This window comes from Gilbertella persicaria, assembly GCF_025201335.1.
Source record: "Gilbertella persicaria strain CBS 190.32 chromosome Unknown B0P05scaffold_41, whole genome shotgun sequence".
Lineage (NCBI taxonomy): Eukaryota > Fungi > Mucoromycota > Mucoromycetes > Mucorales > Choanephoraceae > Gilbertella > Gilbertella persicaria.
The window spans coordinates 143,168-157,783 of NW_026252002.1; the positions used below are offsets into that span (position 1 = coordinate 143,168).

Consider the following 14,616-nt stretch of genomic DNA (forward strand, 5'->3'; position numbering starts at 1 on the left):
AGGAGAAATATACGAGGAGCATTTTGTCAGGAAAACAAGTTTGATTTAGAATTTTTATTGTGGTGGTATATTTACAAAAAGAGAATAAATAAATATGTATATATGCGAATGCTAATAAAGGTAGAATCGTATCTGGTATCATAAAAAACGAGTGTATTACATACAATAAGAAGAAAAAGAAAAAAGTTAAGCATGTCCAACAGCTGCAGTGAGAGAGACAGAATGGTGATGATAAAGAGGGTTGGGATTAACAAAAGTAGATTGTTGAGAATCGGAAATAGCATACAAAAAGGCATCCAATTGAGTAGCTGCAGCTTGTATCGAAAGTGTATGGTCGGCAGATGCAACAGCAGCAGATGTGCGTCTATGATGACGAAGCAAACTATGAGCAGAAGCAGCCAAGGATATGCGAGAAGGATAGTGCTCAGGTAAAGTAGGGTCTCGATCCAAAGCAAGATAGATAGTAGATCCTAGACCCTCAACCGACACAGCATCCAAGTTGCCTCCCCAATGACGAGCCAATGTTTTTGCAGATCGCCAGCCACTCATAGAAGCCCATTCAACCATTTCAGGGTGCCGCAGTGTTTCATCATTCACTTTGTTAGCACTTGTTTGGGACAAGACAGAGCCACAAACAGGAATGCCTAAAATGTCACGAGGGATACTGGGTAATAGATCATGGTCATGAAGAGAAGCAGCAGAATCCAGTCGAAAACCAACACTGGTTGGGCCACCAAAGATACGTAATGACAATGGTCGATGCTTGCCTTTCCATTGACGTTGGAACCAGTTCAGTTTACTGTCAGTTTCTTCATTCTGCATAGCTTGTGCCTTTAATGACAAAAGTGTAGATTCATAGAGGATGCGATGCAGTAAATTAGGAAGAAACACGAATTCTCTTTCGCTTTCTTGAGAGCATCTTTTGTTGATCATCGTATCTCTCTTGATTTCGATTTCAGGTAGAGTAGTATGAGCACCCAATGCATCCAAGAGAGTCTTTTTGGCATCATCAACAGCTTGGTTAGCAATCGTTTCAGGGCAAACTTTTTGAGCATGATTTGTATCCCATGAAAGGTGTTGATCTGCATAAAGAAAATGTGAATATGGTGTTCCTGTTTTTTGCCAAGACTATTTAAGGGGCAAAAAGTTGACTTACCAAGCAAGAGATGAATACCAGTATGAATAATGTTGATATTCTCTAGCAATGAAACTGATGTGGCTAAAGGTTTTGATAAAAGTGCATACTTTAATCGAATCAAGTTGAGTGCTTGACTTTGACGTAACTTGGTCAAGACTTTTGAGAATGCTTTGGGTGATGTTTGTTTTAGAGAGGGGTGTAATAATGTGCATATATCGCGAAGATAACTATGTGCTACATTTCTGATGATAGGCGATTGAAGTGATTCATGTGACAAGGTAGATAGCAATCGTAATATGTGTGTATATCGAACAGGTAGCTCATTACATAGAAAAGAAGGTTCTATGGCTGCAGGTTGTTGACTAAATAGACAAATTAGGTAAGATGTTTAGGGAAATAACTAACTTACCTGTCTAATGGCTTCATTAAATGTGATAACTAAAGAAAAAAGTATGTTTAGAATAACAATGGATTGTGATTGTAAATTACCGAAATACGAGTTTCAGGAGTTGCCCAAAAAGAAGCTAATAATCGACGAGGTAAGACATTAATGACATGAGATTGAAGCATATTGAAGAAAAGAGAAAGAAAGAAGAAAGAAAGCAGCAAGAATCCAAATTTATATATCTTTATGCAATAAACTAAACAACTTTCTATGGTTTCCAAATAGAAAAAGAAAATACCCCTTGCATTGCATTAAATTATAGCCCTTTTAAGAAGAAGGTACTTTTGTAATGAACTCCTCTTGCCTATCCATATACAAAAGAGAAACAAGAAATATTTCCTTATTCATATAGAGATCGACAAAACCGTATTCATAACAATCGTCTCTTTATATGCATGTACGCTATCAATTAAAAACAACAAAAATAAGTTTTAAATATGTAACAAGTATGTACTTGAAAAAAAAAAAAAGAAAAAAAAAAGATCAACGACTCTAAATGTAATGCATGTATAAACCAAACACAAGGGCAGTTCTTTATGAAATCTACCTAATTCTTGTCTTTCTTGGCGTTTTCCAAGAAATCCATTCCATTCAATACAATTTTCTGTTGAGATAACTTGTATTTAGAATAAATATGTTTATTTTTGAATCATAAAAAAAAATGAAATGTAAATAGAATATGCGTATTTTTTAAAAGAAGAAAATTGCATGTTGAGAGAACTATACATAATTTATAAAATGGATACATGACAAGAGAAAGAAAAAAAACAATAGAATAAGTGAGAAGGGGGGCCTTTTTCTTTTTTAAAAAAATAAAAAAGATTACACATACATACATACATATTTACATAGATTATATAAAAAAAAAGTTAAGCTGTAGAAGATGAGAGATTATGATAATAGACATGAGAATGATATTCAAATGGATAGGGAAGTTGTGCGTTTTCATCCAACATGGGTACATGTTGGGCTCTTTGAAGTAAAGCAGCATTGTATTGAGGACACTCTTTATGTGTAATCAATAAGGTTTTGAGGTCCATAATTTCATTACGTAAGGCATTTGCTTCTAATTGAAGTTGCTCATTATCATTTGTCAGAAACTCAACGCGCGCTTGGAGATTAGATAACCATTGTTTCTTTCTTTGTCTACATTTTAATGCAGCTGTGATTGATCTGTGAGAAAACAACGCGGCATGAAAAATAGCTTACCTAATCTGTTTCTTTCCAAAAAGTTCTTTCGTTTCTCTTCATCTTCAGGTAATTTTGTCGATTTCGATCGCTTCTTATTATTGGCCGATTTAGTGTGTTGACATTGTTGTTGTTGTTTATTATGGGCTGAAAATTGTCTTGTGGGTTCAAATACATACTATGGAATAAAATGAGCACCATTTAAGATATAGAATGTTACTTACTTGTTGTTGTTGTTGTTGTTGTTGTTGTTGTTGTTGTTGTTGCCGGCGATTTAAAACATCATCGCTGCTACTATCTTCACTTGTCACTTGTGTGTCTGAAACAGAAGAATATGAATCTAAATTAATTAGATGATACTTTGATCTAAATTCGGTTTTTACCATTGACTGAGCCAGAATCGTATGCATAAGTTGAGATGTCAGAAACCCACTTCTCTATCCCATTTTGGGGGTGACAAGTTATTTTTGCTTGATATGGATCATAAAAAGGTGCTTTTGTTGATACTGTTGAAAAACTTTGTTCGAATGGGTTGGGTTCTTGTTCTAGAAAACATTATAAGACATGTCTTTTTTCTATTGTCTTTTTTTTTTACCTTGACAGTGTTGATTGTTCATAAGAAGTATTTTATATTAGAAAAAGAAAAGAAAAAGAAAAAAATAGATGTACTTTAAAAAAAAAGATTCTTTATATATGTACGATTCGTGATAAGTTTTTTTTTGTTCTTTCAATATTTATTACATCATACAAATTCTCTTTTTTTGCCAACTGACCTGGTTACACACGCACACTTTTTTTTTGAGTCGTTTCTCTGTTTCTTTCTCTTGTGGTCCCTGAATTGCTACATGGTAACATAATAATGACGAAGTTTGTAGAACTCTTACCGAGTTCCTGGTTCAGATTAAAGGAGTATCGATCTTGAATGCAAAAAAATAATGCTTCATGTATCAATAAATGAATTCATGTACAAGTACAGTCAAGGCAACATTCTCTATTGCTTTGTGTCAGTATTTGTATATTGACTAGGGGGATTTGATAAAACTAGTAGGTTTTGTCTCGTATATATAATCTCGATAAAAAAAACAATGTATGACCATCAGGTGGATTCTAGCCCATCATGAAGATTTTCTGTTTACTGTTTTTTTCTACTTTCTTCTTTACCGGTGGGCAAATTAACAACATATGAAACAATGAGGAATCTTGTCTGAGTTCTCACAAGTAAAATCTTCATTAAGTTTTCCCTTGCTTTCCTTTTAAAGTTGGATTTAAAAATAAACATAAGCTGATAATAATGAACGCATGGCCTTTTCTTTCAACTCATCTCAATAACATCGATACTTATGTAAAAAAAAAATGAGGCGTAAAGTAGTACAAGAATCTTTTTTTTTTCTTTTGCTCGTCTAAATATAAAAAATTCAGAAATAGTTTAAAGGTAACTTGTACTATTTTCATGCGATACAATTTAACCTTGTGCCAAAAAAAAAATCATGCATTAAACGTAAAATGTTTACTGTTATCAAAATAACGCCAGATTTCTACAATACAAAAGATTCAAGGGCTTTGTTCCGTTTCATATTCTGTAACATCGAAAATTTAGAATCAAAACGGCGATTGCTTTTGATCTGGTTGATATATAAATTATGCTCGCCCTTTTTCTTCTTTTCTTTCTGTTTCATACATGTCAGATAGTTTGCATGTAATTTATCAAAAGACCAGGCAAATATGTATCTATCTCCTTCAGATACACATATACATTATGCTTATCGCGTCATGTTCGTGCTGCTTTCTATTCTATCTCAGCGATTTTAACAGGAAATTCTATCTGTGTCCAACCTAATTCACGTGCGGATAGGTAGTATTATTTTGCTTTTGCTTTTAGTGCATCTGCTTGAGCAGGGAAGGAGAACATATCTTGTTCTATTTATGGATTCTGATTACTCATATAACTCCAAGATGGATTGAAATGTTCCTTTTTTTTGTGAATGATAAAAGGAGCAACTGCTGGAGGATAACTTAACAGGAAATTAAAAAAAGTGACACAATTGATCTTACTACTGATTATCTGGTTGGCATAAAAATGGTGTTACTAAGTCAATTGCGTCAGTCAAATTTAATGATGACTTATTGGATAAATGTGTCTGAAAACAACCAACATGCAAGATGAGCACTTTTCTTTTACAAAAATAGCATATCATTTTACTTTTCATATTAACAATTTTATTTCTGTAATAAGTTTTTAGTTTTTTTGTTTATTTGTATAGAATCAAACAAAAATACAAAGTATATTAAACATCAAGTATTAAGTTTTTTTTTGATTTGGTTTGTGTGTGTGTTTTTCATAGCAGAGATGGGGGATAGCAGTAATATATACGTGTAGAGAAAGAATCTTTGTTTAATCAATGTACACATAAAAACATCATAAAGTGGTTAGATTTCTCCTTCTTGTTCATCTGCATCATGCTGATATTCCTTTTTCTGTTTCAAGTATTCTTCTTCTTTTGTCTTGATGGCTCTCACAAGGTACTCATCTTGAACAACAGCTAGCGTTGTCGGTTTCTTATTTACATCTAAATTTTCCATTTGACTCGATAATTCCCATTGTTTTTGCTCAGATTCATTATCAGCAGCACTTTCAAAGTCGCCAAATTCATCGTCTTCCTCCTGTTCTCCTTCTTCAGTTACTTTGTATCCAGCTCGACGAAGGGCTGCTCTTCTTTCTAATTCCTCAGCATCAGCCAAATGGTCAAAATCATCACCATCGTCGTATTCATCGTCGTCTTCGTCATTATTATTAGCTGTATGGCTAGAGGTACGACGAAGCGATGTGGGTTGTGAAAACTTGGAGAAGTTACGAGTCCAATCAGGTGTGATATGGTTGTCGTTTTCCTATATAAATTGTCAACAAAGGCTTTCTCTCTCTTTTTTTCTGGTGTACCTCTTCGTCATTGCTATTGTATTCATCCTCTTCTCCATCTTCAGCCATTTCATTTTTTGTATAATTGTTATTATTGTAGTTGTAATCTCGGTTAAAATCATCTCTACCACTGGGAAATGTCAATTTCTTTTTATGACTATGTGTTACATACGTTATCCAATGATCAGCATCTTCTTCATCTTCTTCATCAAATTGACCTTCTTCACCGCGTTGAGCCAAGAATCTCGAATATTGACTAGCAGCCGTTCCTTCTAGAGCATCCTCGTCATCTTCTTCATCACTCTGAGGCACATCCACATCATCATTTGGACGCAATCCGCCTAAAGGTAACTGATCTCTATCTTTTGTCTCTTTTAATTCATTGTTGCAATAAGCATTCCAGCCTTCCATATCAATGTCATCCTTAATTTCCAAGACAATAGTTTCGGGATATCCTTCAAACAGCTTCATGATTTCATCAGAAATAAATGTTAAATGACCCATATAACCTGCACGCATGCCTTTGGGCTTGGCACTAGAGGAGAAAATTAGAACAAAAAAGCAAATTCGTTTTTTTTTTTTTTTTTTTTTTTTTTTACCATGCTTCATCATTTGCTTTTTGAGCAATAATGATCTTATCTGTCAATTGGCCATCTTTAAGAATTGAAATAGCCAAATGACGATTAAGTCCAATATCCATACGTCCATTAAATACTTGATGAAGCATATCATAAATAACATAATGCAAAAAGTTATTCCAGGGAAAAGCAAAAAACAAGTCCTAATCCTTGTTTGAGATTACATTCAACCCCAAATATACAAACTTACAACACAGATAGGCATGGCCTTATTCTCGACAAACTTTGATTTAAGGTAATCACCGACAGATAATCCTGATTCCTTTTCCTCTTTACCTTCTTCCTCTTCTTCGTCATCTGCAGCGACATTGAAATGATTCAAGTTGGACATGTTGGAACAGTGTAATAACTCGGCAAACAATTCGCAAATCTTGAGCCTTTCAAATCCCAAGGGCTCCATCTCACCTAACGTAGTACGAATAGGACCACGAACGGATCGAGGCTTTAACAAGAGATGTGTAAATTCAGACACATGATCACCCATGACTTTGAGCATATCAGCTAAAGAAACACCTGCACGTTGAAATGATTGTTGTTGTTGTTGTTGTTGCTGCTGTTGTTGATATTCATAAAGAGCTGCTACAGCTGGATCGTTTTCAAGGTCACTGTTGTTGTGTCGAATAATATCAATAATAATACTAACCCCATTGATGAGGGTGGATGTAGCATTGGGTGCATCAGGGTCCAACATGTATTTGGCCAACTTTTGCATTGTAAGCTCACTTGAGGAATTAGCATAATCGTTTAGACAAATGCATTTACCTTTTTAGTTCAACAATAAGTTCATTTAATCCAATACTTGGGGATTCAGGTAAGCTTGTTTGTGACATTCGAATGATTTCACATATACATTGTTGAGCAATCGAGTGTTCCTATTTTTTTAAAAAAAGTTAGATACACATAATGTAGCTAATAAAGCTTGCCTCAACATCAAGATAAGGGTCCAGTCTATCAATTAAATTACCAAGTAGCTTATGATCACTTAACCACTATAATTAGAATTAATATTTTGTTTAACCTGCCTAAATAATAATAATAATAATTAATTTTTACCTTGACGACACCTTTTCCTTCGGGCAATTCTTCCATACGCACCAAAGTTAGCAGTAAGTCCATAATAGCAGATGTCTGTAAATGAGACAAAATCTTGTTTAGGTTTTCTGGATTGGATTGGATAAATGTCATCATCTATAGAATATCAGTAAATTTACCGAAGAAATGACAACAACATACTTCGATAGGATATTTAGACAGCAAGACACCAATCGTCTTACAGAAATAAGAGGCTTGTAATGAATCTAGCCCAACCACTTGCTCTTCTCCAGATGTGTCTGTAGTATCATTCGCACGCCTTCTGGGTTGAGCAGGTCGATCTAAATAAGACCAGAATTGAACAAGAAGGTCTTTATGGTCAATCACAATAGCATCAATAATAGGTTGAATTTCACAAGCAATAATTTCACTTGCAAGAAAAGGATATCTAAATAAATAAATAAAAACATAAATATACACATATTGGCAACATTTTTTTCGTTTACTTGAATCGTTTATTTTCTTCCAAGTCTGTAGCAGTAATATAATTCAATAAAGCTTTGATATGTTCAGGTTTACTTAGGCTAAATACGCGCGTTTAGGATCCTATATTTATAGAAATATTTTAAGGGCTTACAACTCTACAAGTTTAGGGTTCATAGACTTTGCTTCTTGAAGTAAGTCTTCTTCCTCTAACACTTCTTCAAAAGTAACGTCTTCTTTATCCAATAAAGTGTCTAAGGTGGAGCTATTAAATCCAAAGCGCCAAAACATATCTCTGAATATAAAATAAATGTAAAAAAAAGGAGTGATAAAAAAAAATAGAGTGACGATTTTGTGTGAAATAAAATTTCAAGCTGATGGCACCCCAAAAAAATAGTCTTGCTAAAAAAAAAACTCAGTTTGTTGGACGATCCCACAATAAGACGCATAATACAAACTATTTTTGCGCGCACTTTTATTATAGGACAGTTGATAAATAAGGCATAACCTTTTTTTTCGAAAACAGAATAAGGAAGAGATTCCTTATCTATTTCTTTTATGACCCTGGCCTAAGAATGAAAGACAAAAAAAGTGAATATGGTTTCGTCTATAACCAAGATTTTCCAAAGTGATTGTCTCGGCTGCAATTGAAAAGGGAAACTCAGAAAAGACGCTTTTTTTTTTACAAGTTACACTACAAAAAGAGAGAGACAAAAAGAAAAGTTATGCTTTTTTTATGTAAGAAAGAAAGTGCTGTATGTTGATCCGTAGCTGTATTGTAAAGAAAAAAACACGCTATTCTCATTTTTTATCTGTGCATTCTCTATTTTAAACTGATTGCTACACAGGATAAAATATCGCATGTTGTTTTTTCTTGATAAAATCAATAAAAGTCTTGACACTTTTTTCTTTCTTCTCTCTTTCTTTATTTTTAAGAATGAACAATGAATATGACTTGATTATTGTAGGTGCGGGCGTGGTAGGTTGCGCTGCAGCCAGAGCTTTTGGTCAAGATGGACGTAAAGTATTACTGCTTGAGCGTGATTTGAGTGAGCCAGATCGTATTGTTGGAGAACTGATGCAACCAGGTGGTATGCGAGCTCTAAAGAAGCTTGGTATGGAAAGTAAGTTTAAATGTCAGATTGATCCTTTTACTGATTTGCATTGCAGATTGTACTGAGGGCATTGAAGGAATCAATTGTTTTGGATACAGTGTGTATCGCAATGGTGAACTTGTTGAATTGCCTTACACATTTGACCACACTCTTGGAAAACAAGCAAGAGGTATTAGCTTTCATCATGGCCGCTTCATTCAAAAGTTACGACAATCTGCTGCCGGCACGGAGAACGTGACAATAATGCAAAGGACGGTATCTGAGCTTATTGTACAAGACAGCGTGAGCGAAAAAGTCATTGGTGTCATTACGACTGAACACGAAAAGTTTTATGCACCTTTGACACTTGTTGCTGATGGCATTTTTTCTAAATTTAGAAAAGAATTCACAGACACCAAAACTCAAGTTACATCGCATTTTGTGGGTTTCTTGATTCATGATCTTGATCTTCCCTTCCCTCAAAAAGGTTTTGTCTGCTTAGGTAATCCCTCTTTTGTTCTCATGTATCAAATCTCGCCTAATGAAACTCGCGTCTTGGTGGATGTGCCTGGAGAATTACCTCAAGTCTCTATTGGTGAACTCAAGAAATACATGCAAAACGTTGTTTGTCCTGAATTACCGTTGTCTATTCAAGCCAAGTTTCTAGAAGCATTGGAAACAGAACGCTTACGGCCTATGCCCAGTGGATTCTTGCCTCCTACTATCAATCAACGTGATGGTACTATCCTCTTAGGTGATGCCCTTAATGTTCGTTCACCATTGACAGGTGGTGGTATGACGGTAGCTCTTGAAGACGTCTTAACATGTCGTGACCTTCTATCGAAAGAAAATGTACCTTCATTTACAGATACTGATTTAGTACTACAAGCAATGAATGCATTTCATTGGAAACGCAAGCGATACTCGGCTGTAATCAATGTGCTTGCCATGGCTCTATACTCTGTTTTTGCTGCTGGACAGTCAAGCAATATGATGGTGCTTCAATATGGTTGCTTTGAGTACTTCAAGTTGGGAGAAGCATATACTCAAGGACCAATGGACCTACTGTCTGGTTTGAACCATTCCCCTCTTGCTTTGATTTATCATTTCTTTAGTGTGGCATTTTATGGCATCTATTTTATGCTCAAGCAAAACGGTGTATCAAAAATGCCTCAAAACATTTGGAGATCATTGGCTGTTTTTTATACTGCATGCATTACTATAATGCCTTTTCTTTGGGGTGAATTAAAAGGCTGAAAAGATATATACCTTCGTTTTCTAAAATATTAGTATAATAAACTATACAAGATAGAACATCAAAGATTTATAGAAAATATATGACTAATTATCAAACTGCCTTGTCATTGAGCTGCTATAAGGTTACATGTCTTAACTTTATGACCATAAAATTTTGACACCAAGGAATCATGTTTTGCGTTCATTAAACACCTATTTCAATTTGAATACCGCAAGAAAGGTAACCAGCAGGAATATATTTGTATTCAAGTAGCACACCAACATCATTGGAACTGTAACTCAGCCGAGATGCACTTGGGTGTGACAAACCTAAAAGAGAAGGAGTCAGTTCTTACTATTTTAAAGAAAAATGACAATCAAAACCGAAAGTATTGTCAACATCTAAGAAATACATAAAAAAAAATAGTTGAGTTTTAGAAAACTCTACAATTAATGCATCATCAATCACAAGACGTTTACTGGAAAATCAAGTTATACTATAAAAAAAAGCCTCGATCTTGTGTCAAGGAAAGCCAAGACAACTTCAAATATTAATGAAATATGGAATTATTTTGCGTGCATACCGAGCAATAAAACGGATTTCAGACCTGAAAGGTTCAATCTCAATTATTATCATGTCTTGGCTTTGTTTCTTTTTTGAGCAGAACGTTCTTTCACAGAGTACTAGTCGTTCTGGCTCTAATAATAAATTGAAAAAAGACAAAAGACAACCTACAGCCTTTTTTATTCAAACTATTGCGTTATATATAGTTGAGCATGACTGATTCATAGAAATAAAAAAAGCTTTGAAGCTTTATCTGATAATGAAAGCTGTGATACAAGAATGTGCGGTTCATCTGTGTAACAGAATGAGTACCAGTTATTGAGATTTTGCAGACATTCTGCACAAATTGTAAATAGAAATGCTGAAGACTGTTTTTGATCAAACTGAATACTTTTTACGTATTAATCTGTTAAATGAAAATAAACCTTTCATATCCTAGTTTCTACCGTTTGAATGTGAATAAAATAATTAGCCTTTCAATAAAGACTTGTCGATCGTGGTCTGAAGCGAATCAAGCTTCAAGACCGGGAGACCAAAATTTATGAAAATTAATACAAGTGTCCTTACCACAATTGTACAAAATGCCAAGCGACAGATCTAAATTACTTATTCTACTTGTATGAGTCATTTATGTCAACTTCATTCAAGTATAAAAGGAAGCATCATATTCAGCTTAATTTTTCTCTATCAAATACCCCTTTCTATCCTTTTAAATCACCATGCTCTTCACCAAGATTGTTGCCGCTCTCGCTATCACTCAAGCAGTCCTTGCTGCTCCTCAATACAGCGGTAAAGATGATGCCCCTTCTAAGACTATCTCTGGTAAGCACCATCCCTCTGGCGTTCCTTCTGGCTTCCCTTCTGGCTTCCCTTCTGGTAAGCACCACCCTTCCGGCGTCCCTACTGGTGTTCCTTCTGGTAAGCACCACCCTTCCGGTATTCCTTCTGGTGTTCCTTCTGGTAAGCACCACCCTTCCGGTATTCCTTCTGGTGTTCCTTCTGGTAAGCACCACCCTTCCGGCGTCCCTACTGGTGTTCCTTCTGGTAAGCACCACCCTTCCGGCGTCCCTACTGGTGTTCCTTCTGGTAAGCACCACCCTTCCGGTATTCCTTCTGGTGTTCCTTCTGGTAAGCACCACCCTTCCGGCGTCCCTACTGGTGTTCCTTCTGGTAAGCACCACCCTTCCGGTATTCCTTCTGGTGTTCCCTCCGGCGTCCCTACTGGTGTCCCCACTGGTAAAGAGCACTAAATTCTCTTAGAAAGCAATTTTTGCAAGTTGTTTAGTCTTTGTTGAACTCGGAATCTATCTTAAATATATTACACAATAAAGGCGCCATGCAACAATGCATACTTTTGTCTATCAAATAATGCTGTTTAAAACCTTTGTAATCCTTTCAAATTTTGAGTAATTTCTTGTTCCTTATTGTGTTTTAGTGAGCGTTTGTAGCAGATCAGTACTACATGTACGAATACTAAAGTAACGCTCAAATAAATGTTCTTTAAAATCGCTCATTGATTTACTTTTATAAAGTCTTTATTGAAGTAGAGATGCATTTTTTAGCATATAGTCCATTTTCTTTTTTGCAGAAAATACGTTTCTTTTTCTCGAAATACTCCAAACCTAGAAAGAGAAATAGGTTTTTTTTATAAGGTCCATCACTCTCATCTTATGTGTGTTACTTTTATTTCGCTTTTGATGTCTAGAAAATCACTTTTTTTTTCCTTATGGTAGCTGCTGGAGTTTGTGCCGATTCAAAAGTAGTTAGAATGTAACTTTCTTTTGTTTTTACGCCTTTTTCAAAAAGAAAAGAAAAACTTGTTTATGTGATACGGTGATGGAATGCAGAAATCTATTGCAACTTTGGATTTAGAATGATCATCCTTGACTTGTGTAGCAAATTGTTATATTTAAGGATGTATAGCTTCTTGAGTTGAGAAAGGATTCATCAATGCTTCAATTTCATGGACTTGTTTAGGCACCAGTGTCAAATTTTCATAACCAGTTTCAGTAATTACTATTGTATCTTCAATGCGAACACCGCCTACATTTTCATACTTGGCTAATACATTCAAATCAAAATATTTTTGATACCCTGGAAATTGTGTCCAGATATTCAGCATAGTACGATTGAAATAAAGACCTGGTTCCACTGTCAAAACCATGTTTTTTTCCAAAGGTCTATACGGCAAAAACTCTATTTCTGTTGTTGGTGGATCATTTACGTCTATATCTTCAGGCCTTTTTTGCTCTCGTCTAGGTAAACGCATTAAATCCAGTTTCGACAATCAAAAGAACTTACCCTCCTACATCATGTACATCCAGTCCGACTGTATGACCTAAACCTATTTGTATCACAAAAGTTCATATGAGTAACGCAATCAATCTAACTTTGTTTTTTGTTTTGTTTACATACTATGATAGTAAAAAGCATTAGGAACACCTAGTTGTATAAGCTCCTCTTGGTCGTCATGAACAATAATACCGATTTTGACGAGCTCATTACATAGGATTTTGACTACCAAGTTCTGAAGATCATTCCAATAGACACCAGGTTTTAATATGGATAAAACAGCCTATAGTTGGATTGTTTTTAGTAAAAATTAAAGTCAGCGACACGTTTCGTACCTCCTGCATCTTCAGTACAATGTTGTAGATAGTTTTTGCTTCATTTGAAAATCTCCCATGAGCAGGAAACGTTCTTGTGATATCACTCCCGTAACAGTGCTTTTCACCACCTGCATCTACTAACACAAGTGTATGAGGACCATTTGGTATAGGCTGACTGTTTTTCGAGTAATGTAAAATAGCTGCTCGAGGACCTGAAGCAACGATGGGCAGATAAGCCTGTTTGTATATTTGATGTTGAGCACACGCCCATCGAAACAGGGCGGATAGATGGGCTTCTGTCATACCCTGTCTAAATTGTCGCATCAATGCAATATGTGCTTGTGAGGATCCATGCATGACTTGGCGTATAATATTGATTTCCCAAGGAAACTTGATGAGCCTTGCCTCGTTAAGGGCAGGTAAGAGTAACTGATGGTCTATTTTACAAGTAGGAAGAACTCGATTAAGGAATGCTATGGTGGACTGATGTTGAATAATATGAACTATAGCTGGATTCAGCATGTTCAATAATTCTGGTAGTTGAGACTCATCTATAACTTCATCAATATCATAGCGCTCTAAAAGTTCTTGAGGATCATAACTTGGTCCTTTCCAAAAGGCGTCGTATTCAGGCACATTTGGTGTAACTAAATATATTTTTTCGCAATGTAAATCAATCACTACTTGGAAGCCAGGTTCATCAACACCTGTGTACGAGTATCAGTAAACACGAAAGTTGGCAACGAATGTACCTGTAAGATAGAAAAAATTACTTTCTTGTCGAAATTCCAACTCAACATCTGTACTGTCTCTTGTGGCTTTATTTTTGCCTTTTAAATATACAAGTTCAAGCGATTCCTGAATCGGCTTTTCGAGATTCAGCAATTTTTTTACTCGAAGACAGTGCTGCTTTGTTGGAATAGCAGGTAGTTTATTGGGATAGAAATGACGGTTAGAAGTGATATTTACTGGATGTGGTGCCATAAGAAAAAAAAAAGTAGAAAGAAAAAAAGGAGAAAACAGGAAAGTCCACTATAAATAAGTACGAATATATACATATATATACTTTCTGTACAAGCACACAGTCTGCTGATGATGAGTTACAATTTCCGTAAGCACAGACGATTCATCTTGTATACGCAAGCAGTTCTATCGGGTTAAAAACTTAATTTGGTTTCTGAAAATGTATGTGTAACGTAAATAGATTCAGTTTTATCAGAGGAAAATAGACTGAAGGAAAGGGGGAGGGGGGTGGAGACCATACATGAAATGTA

The 14,616-nt window shown here is 35.4% G+C and overlaps 6 protein-coding genes across 6 annotated transcripts; 2 read left to right on the forward strand and 4 right to left on the reverse strand.

Annotated features, from left to right (window-relative positions):
* Positions 1–21: 21 nt before the first annotated feature.
* Positions 22–1,883, reverse strand: B0P05DRAFT_554921 (uncharacterized protein). Its single transcript, XM_051579733.1, has 4 exons — positions 1,628–1,883; positions 1,548–1,576; positions 1,157–1,500; positions 22–1,082 (listed from the first exon to the last, which is right to left on the reverse strand). The coding sequence occupies exons 1-4, from the start codon at positions 1,706–1,708 to the stop codon at positions 187–189; spliced, it is 1,350 nt and encodes a 449-aa protein (XP_051431820.1). The 5' UTR covers positions 1,709–1,883; the 3' UTR covers positions 22–186.
* A 322-nt stretch (positions 1,884–2,205) lies between these two features.
* Positions 2,206–3,405, reverse strand: B0P05DRAFT_554923 (uncharacterized protein). Its single transcript, XM_051579734.1, has 4 exons — positions 3,367–3,405; positions 2,999–3,316; positions 2,793–2,949; positions 2,206–2,745 (listed from the first exon to the last, which is right to left on the reverse strand). The coding sequence occupies exons 2-4, from the start codon at positions 3,179–3,181 to the stop codon at positions 2,453–2,455; spliced, it is 633 nt and encodes a 210-aa protein (XP_051431821.1). The 5' UTR covers positions 3,182–3,316; positions 3,367–3,405; the 3' UTR covers positions 2,206–2,452.
* Positions 3,406–5,198: 1,793 nt separating this feature from the next.
* Positions 5,199–8,129, reverse strand: B0P05DRAFT_581016 (SIT4 phosphatase-associated protein-domain-containing protein; the record flags this gene model as incomplete). The annotated part of the gene is made up of 10 exons (XM_051582062.1): positions 5,199–5,657; positions 5,707–6,220; positions 6,285–6,466; positions 6,514–7,045; positions 7,086–7,195; positions 7,247–7,312; positions 7,377–7,511; positions 7,557–7,803; positions 7,862–7,939; positions 7,993–8,129. The coding sequence occupies 10 exons, from the start codon at positions 8,127–8,129 to the stop codon at positions 5,199–5,201; spliced, it is 2,460 nt and encodes an 819-aa protein (XP_051431822.1).
* Positions 8,130–8,753: 624 nt separating this feature from the next.
* B0P05DRAFT_599150 (squalene epoxidase-domain-containing protein) lies at positions 8,754–10,338 on the forward strand. The gene is made up of 2 exons (XM_051583194.1): positions 8,754–8,962; positions 9,009–10,338. Exons 1-2 carry the CDS (start codon positions 8,776–8,778, stop codon positions 10,187–10,189), a joined length of 1,368 nt encoding a protein of 455 aa, XP_051431823.1. The 5' UTR covers positions 8,754–8,775; the 3' UTR covers positions 10,190–10,338.
* Positions 10,339–11,429: 1,091 nt separating this feature from the next.
* B0P05DRAFT_496601 (uncharacterized protein) lies at positions 11,430–11,914 on the forward strand (the record flags this gene model as incomplete). The annotated part of the gene is made up of 1 exon (XM_051575392.1): positions 11,430–11,914. A coding segment is annotated over exon 1 (462 nt), but the record flags the coding sequence as incomplete, so codon positions are not given.
* Positions 11,915–12,266: 352 nt separating this feature from the next.
* B0P05DRAFT_554934 (peptidase M24, structural domain-containing protein) lies at positions 12,267–14,447 on the reverse strand. Its single transcript, XM_051579735.1, has 5 exons — positions 14,095–14,447; positions 13,361–14,049; positions 13,149–13,308; positions 13,035–13,077; positions 12,267–12,988 (listed from the first exon to the last, which is right to left on the reverse strand). The coding sequence occupies exons 1-5, from the start codon at positions 14,324–14,326 to the stop codon at positions 12,643–12,645; spliced, it is 1,470 nt and encodes a 489-aa protein (XP_051431825.1). The 5' UTR covers positions 14,327–14,447; the 3' UTR covers positions 12,267–12,642.
* Positions 14,448–14,616: the final 169 nt, after the last annotated feature.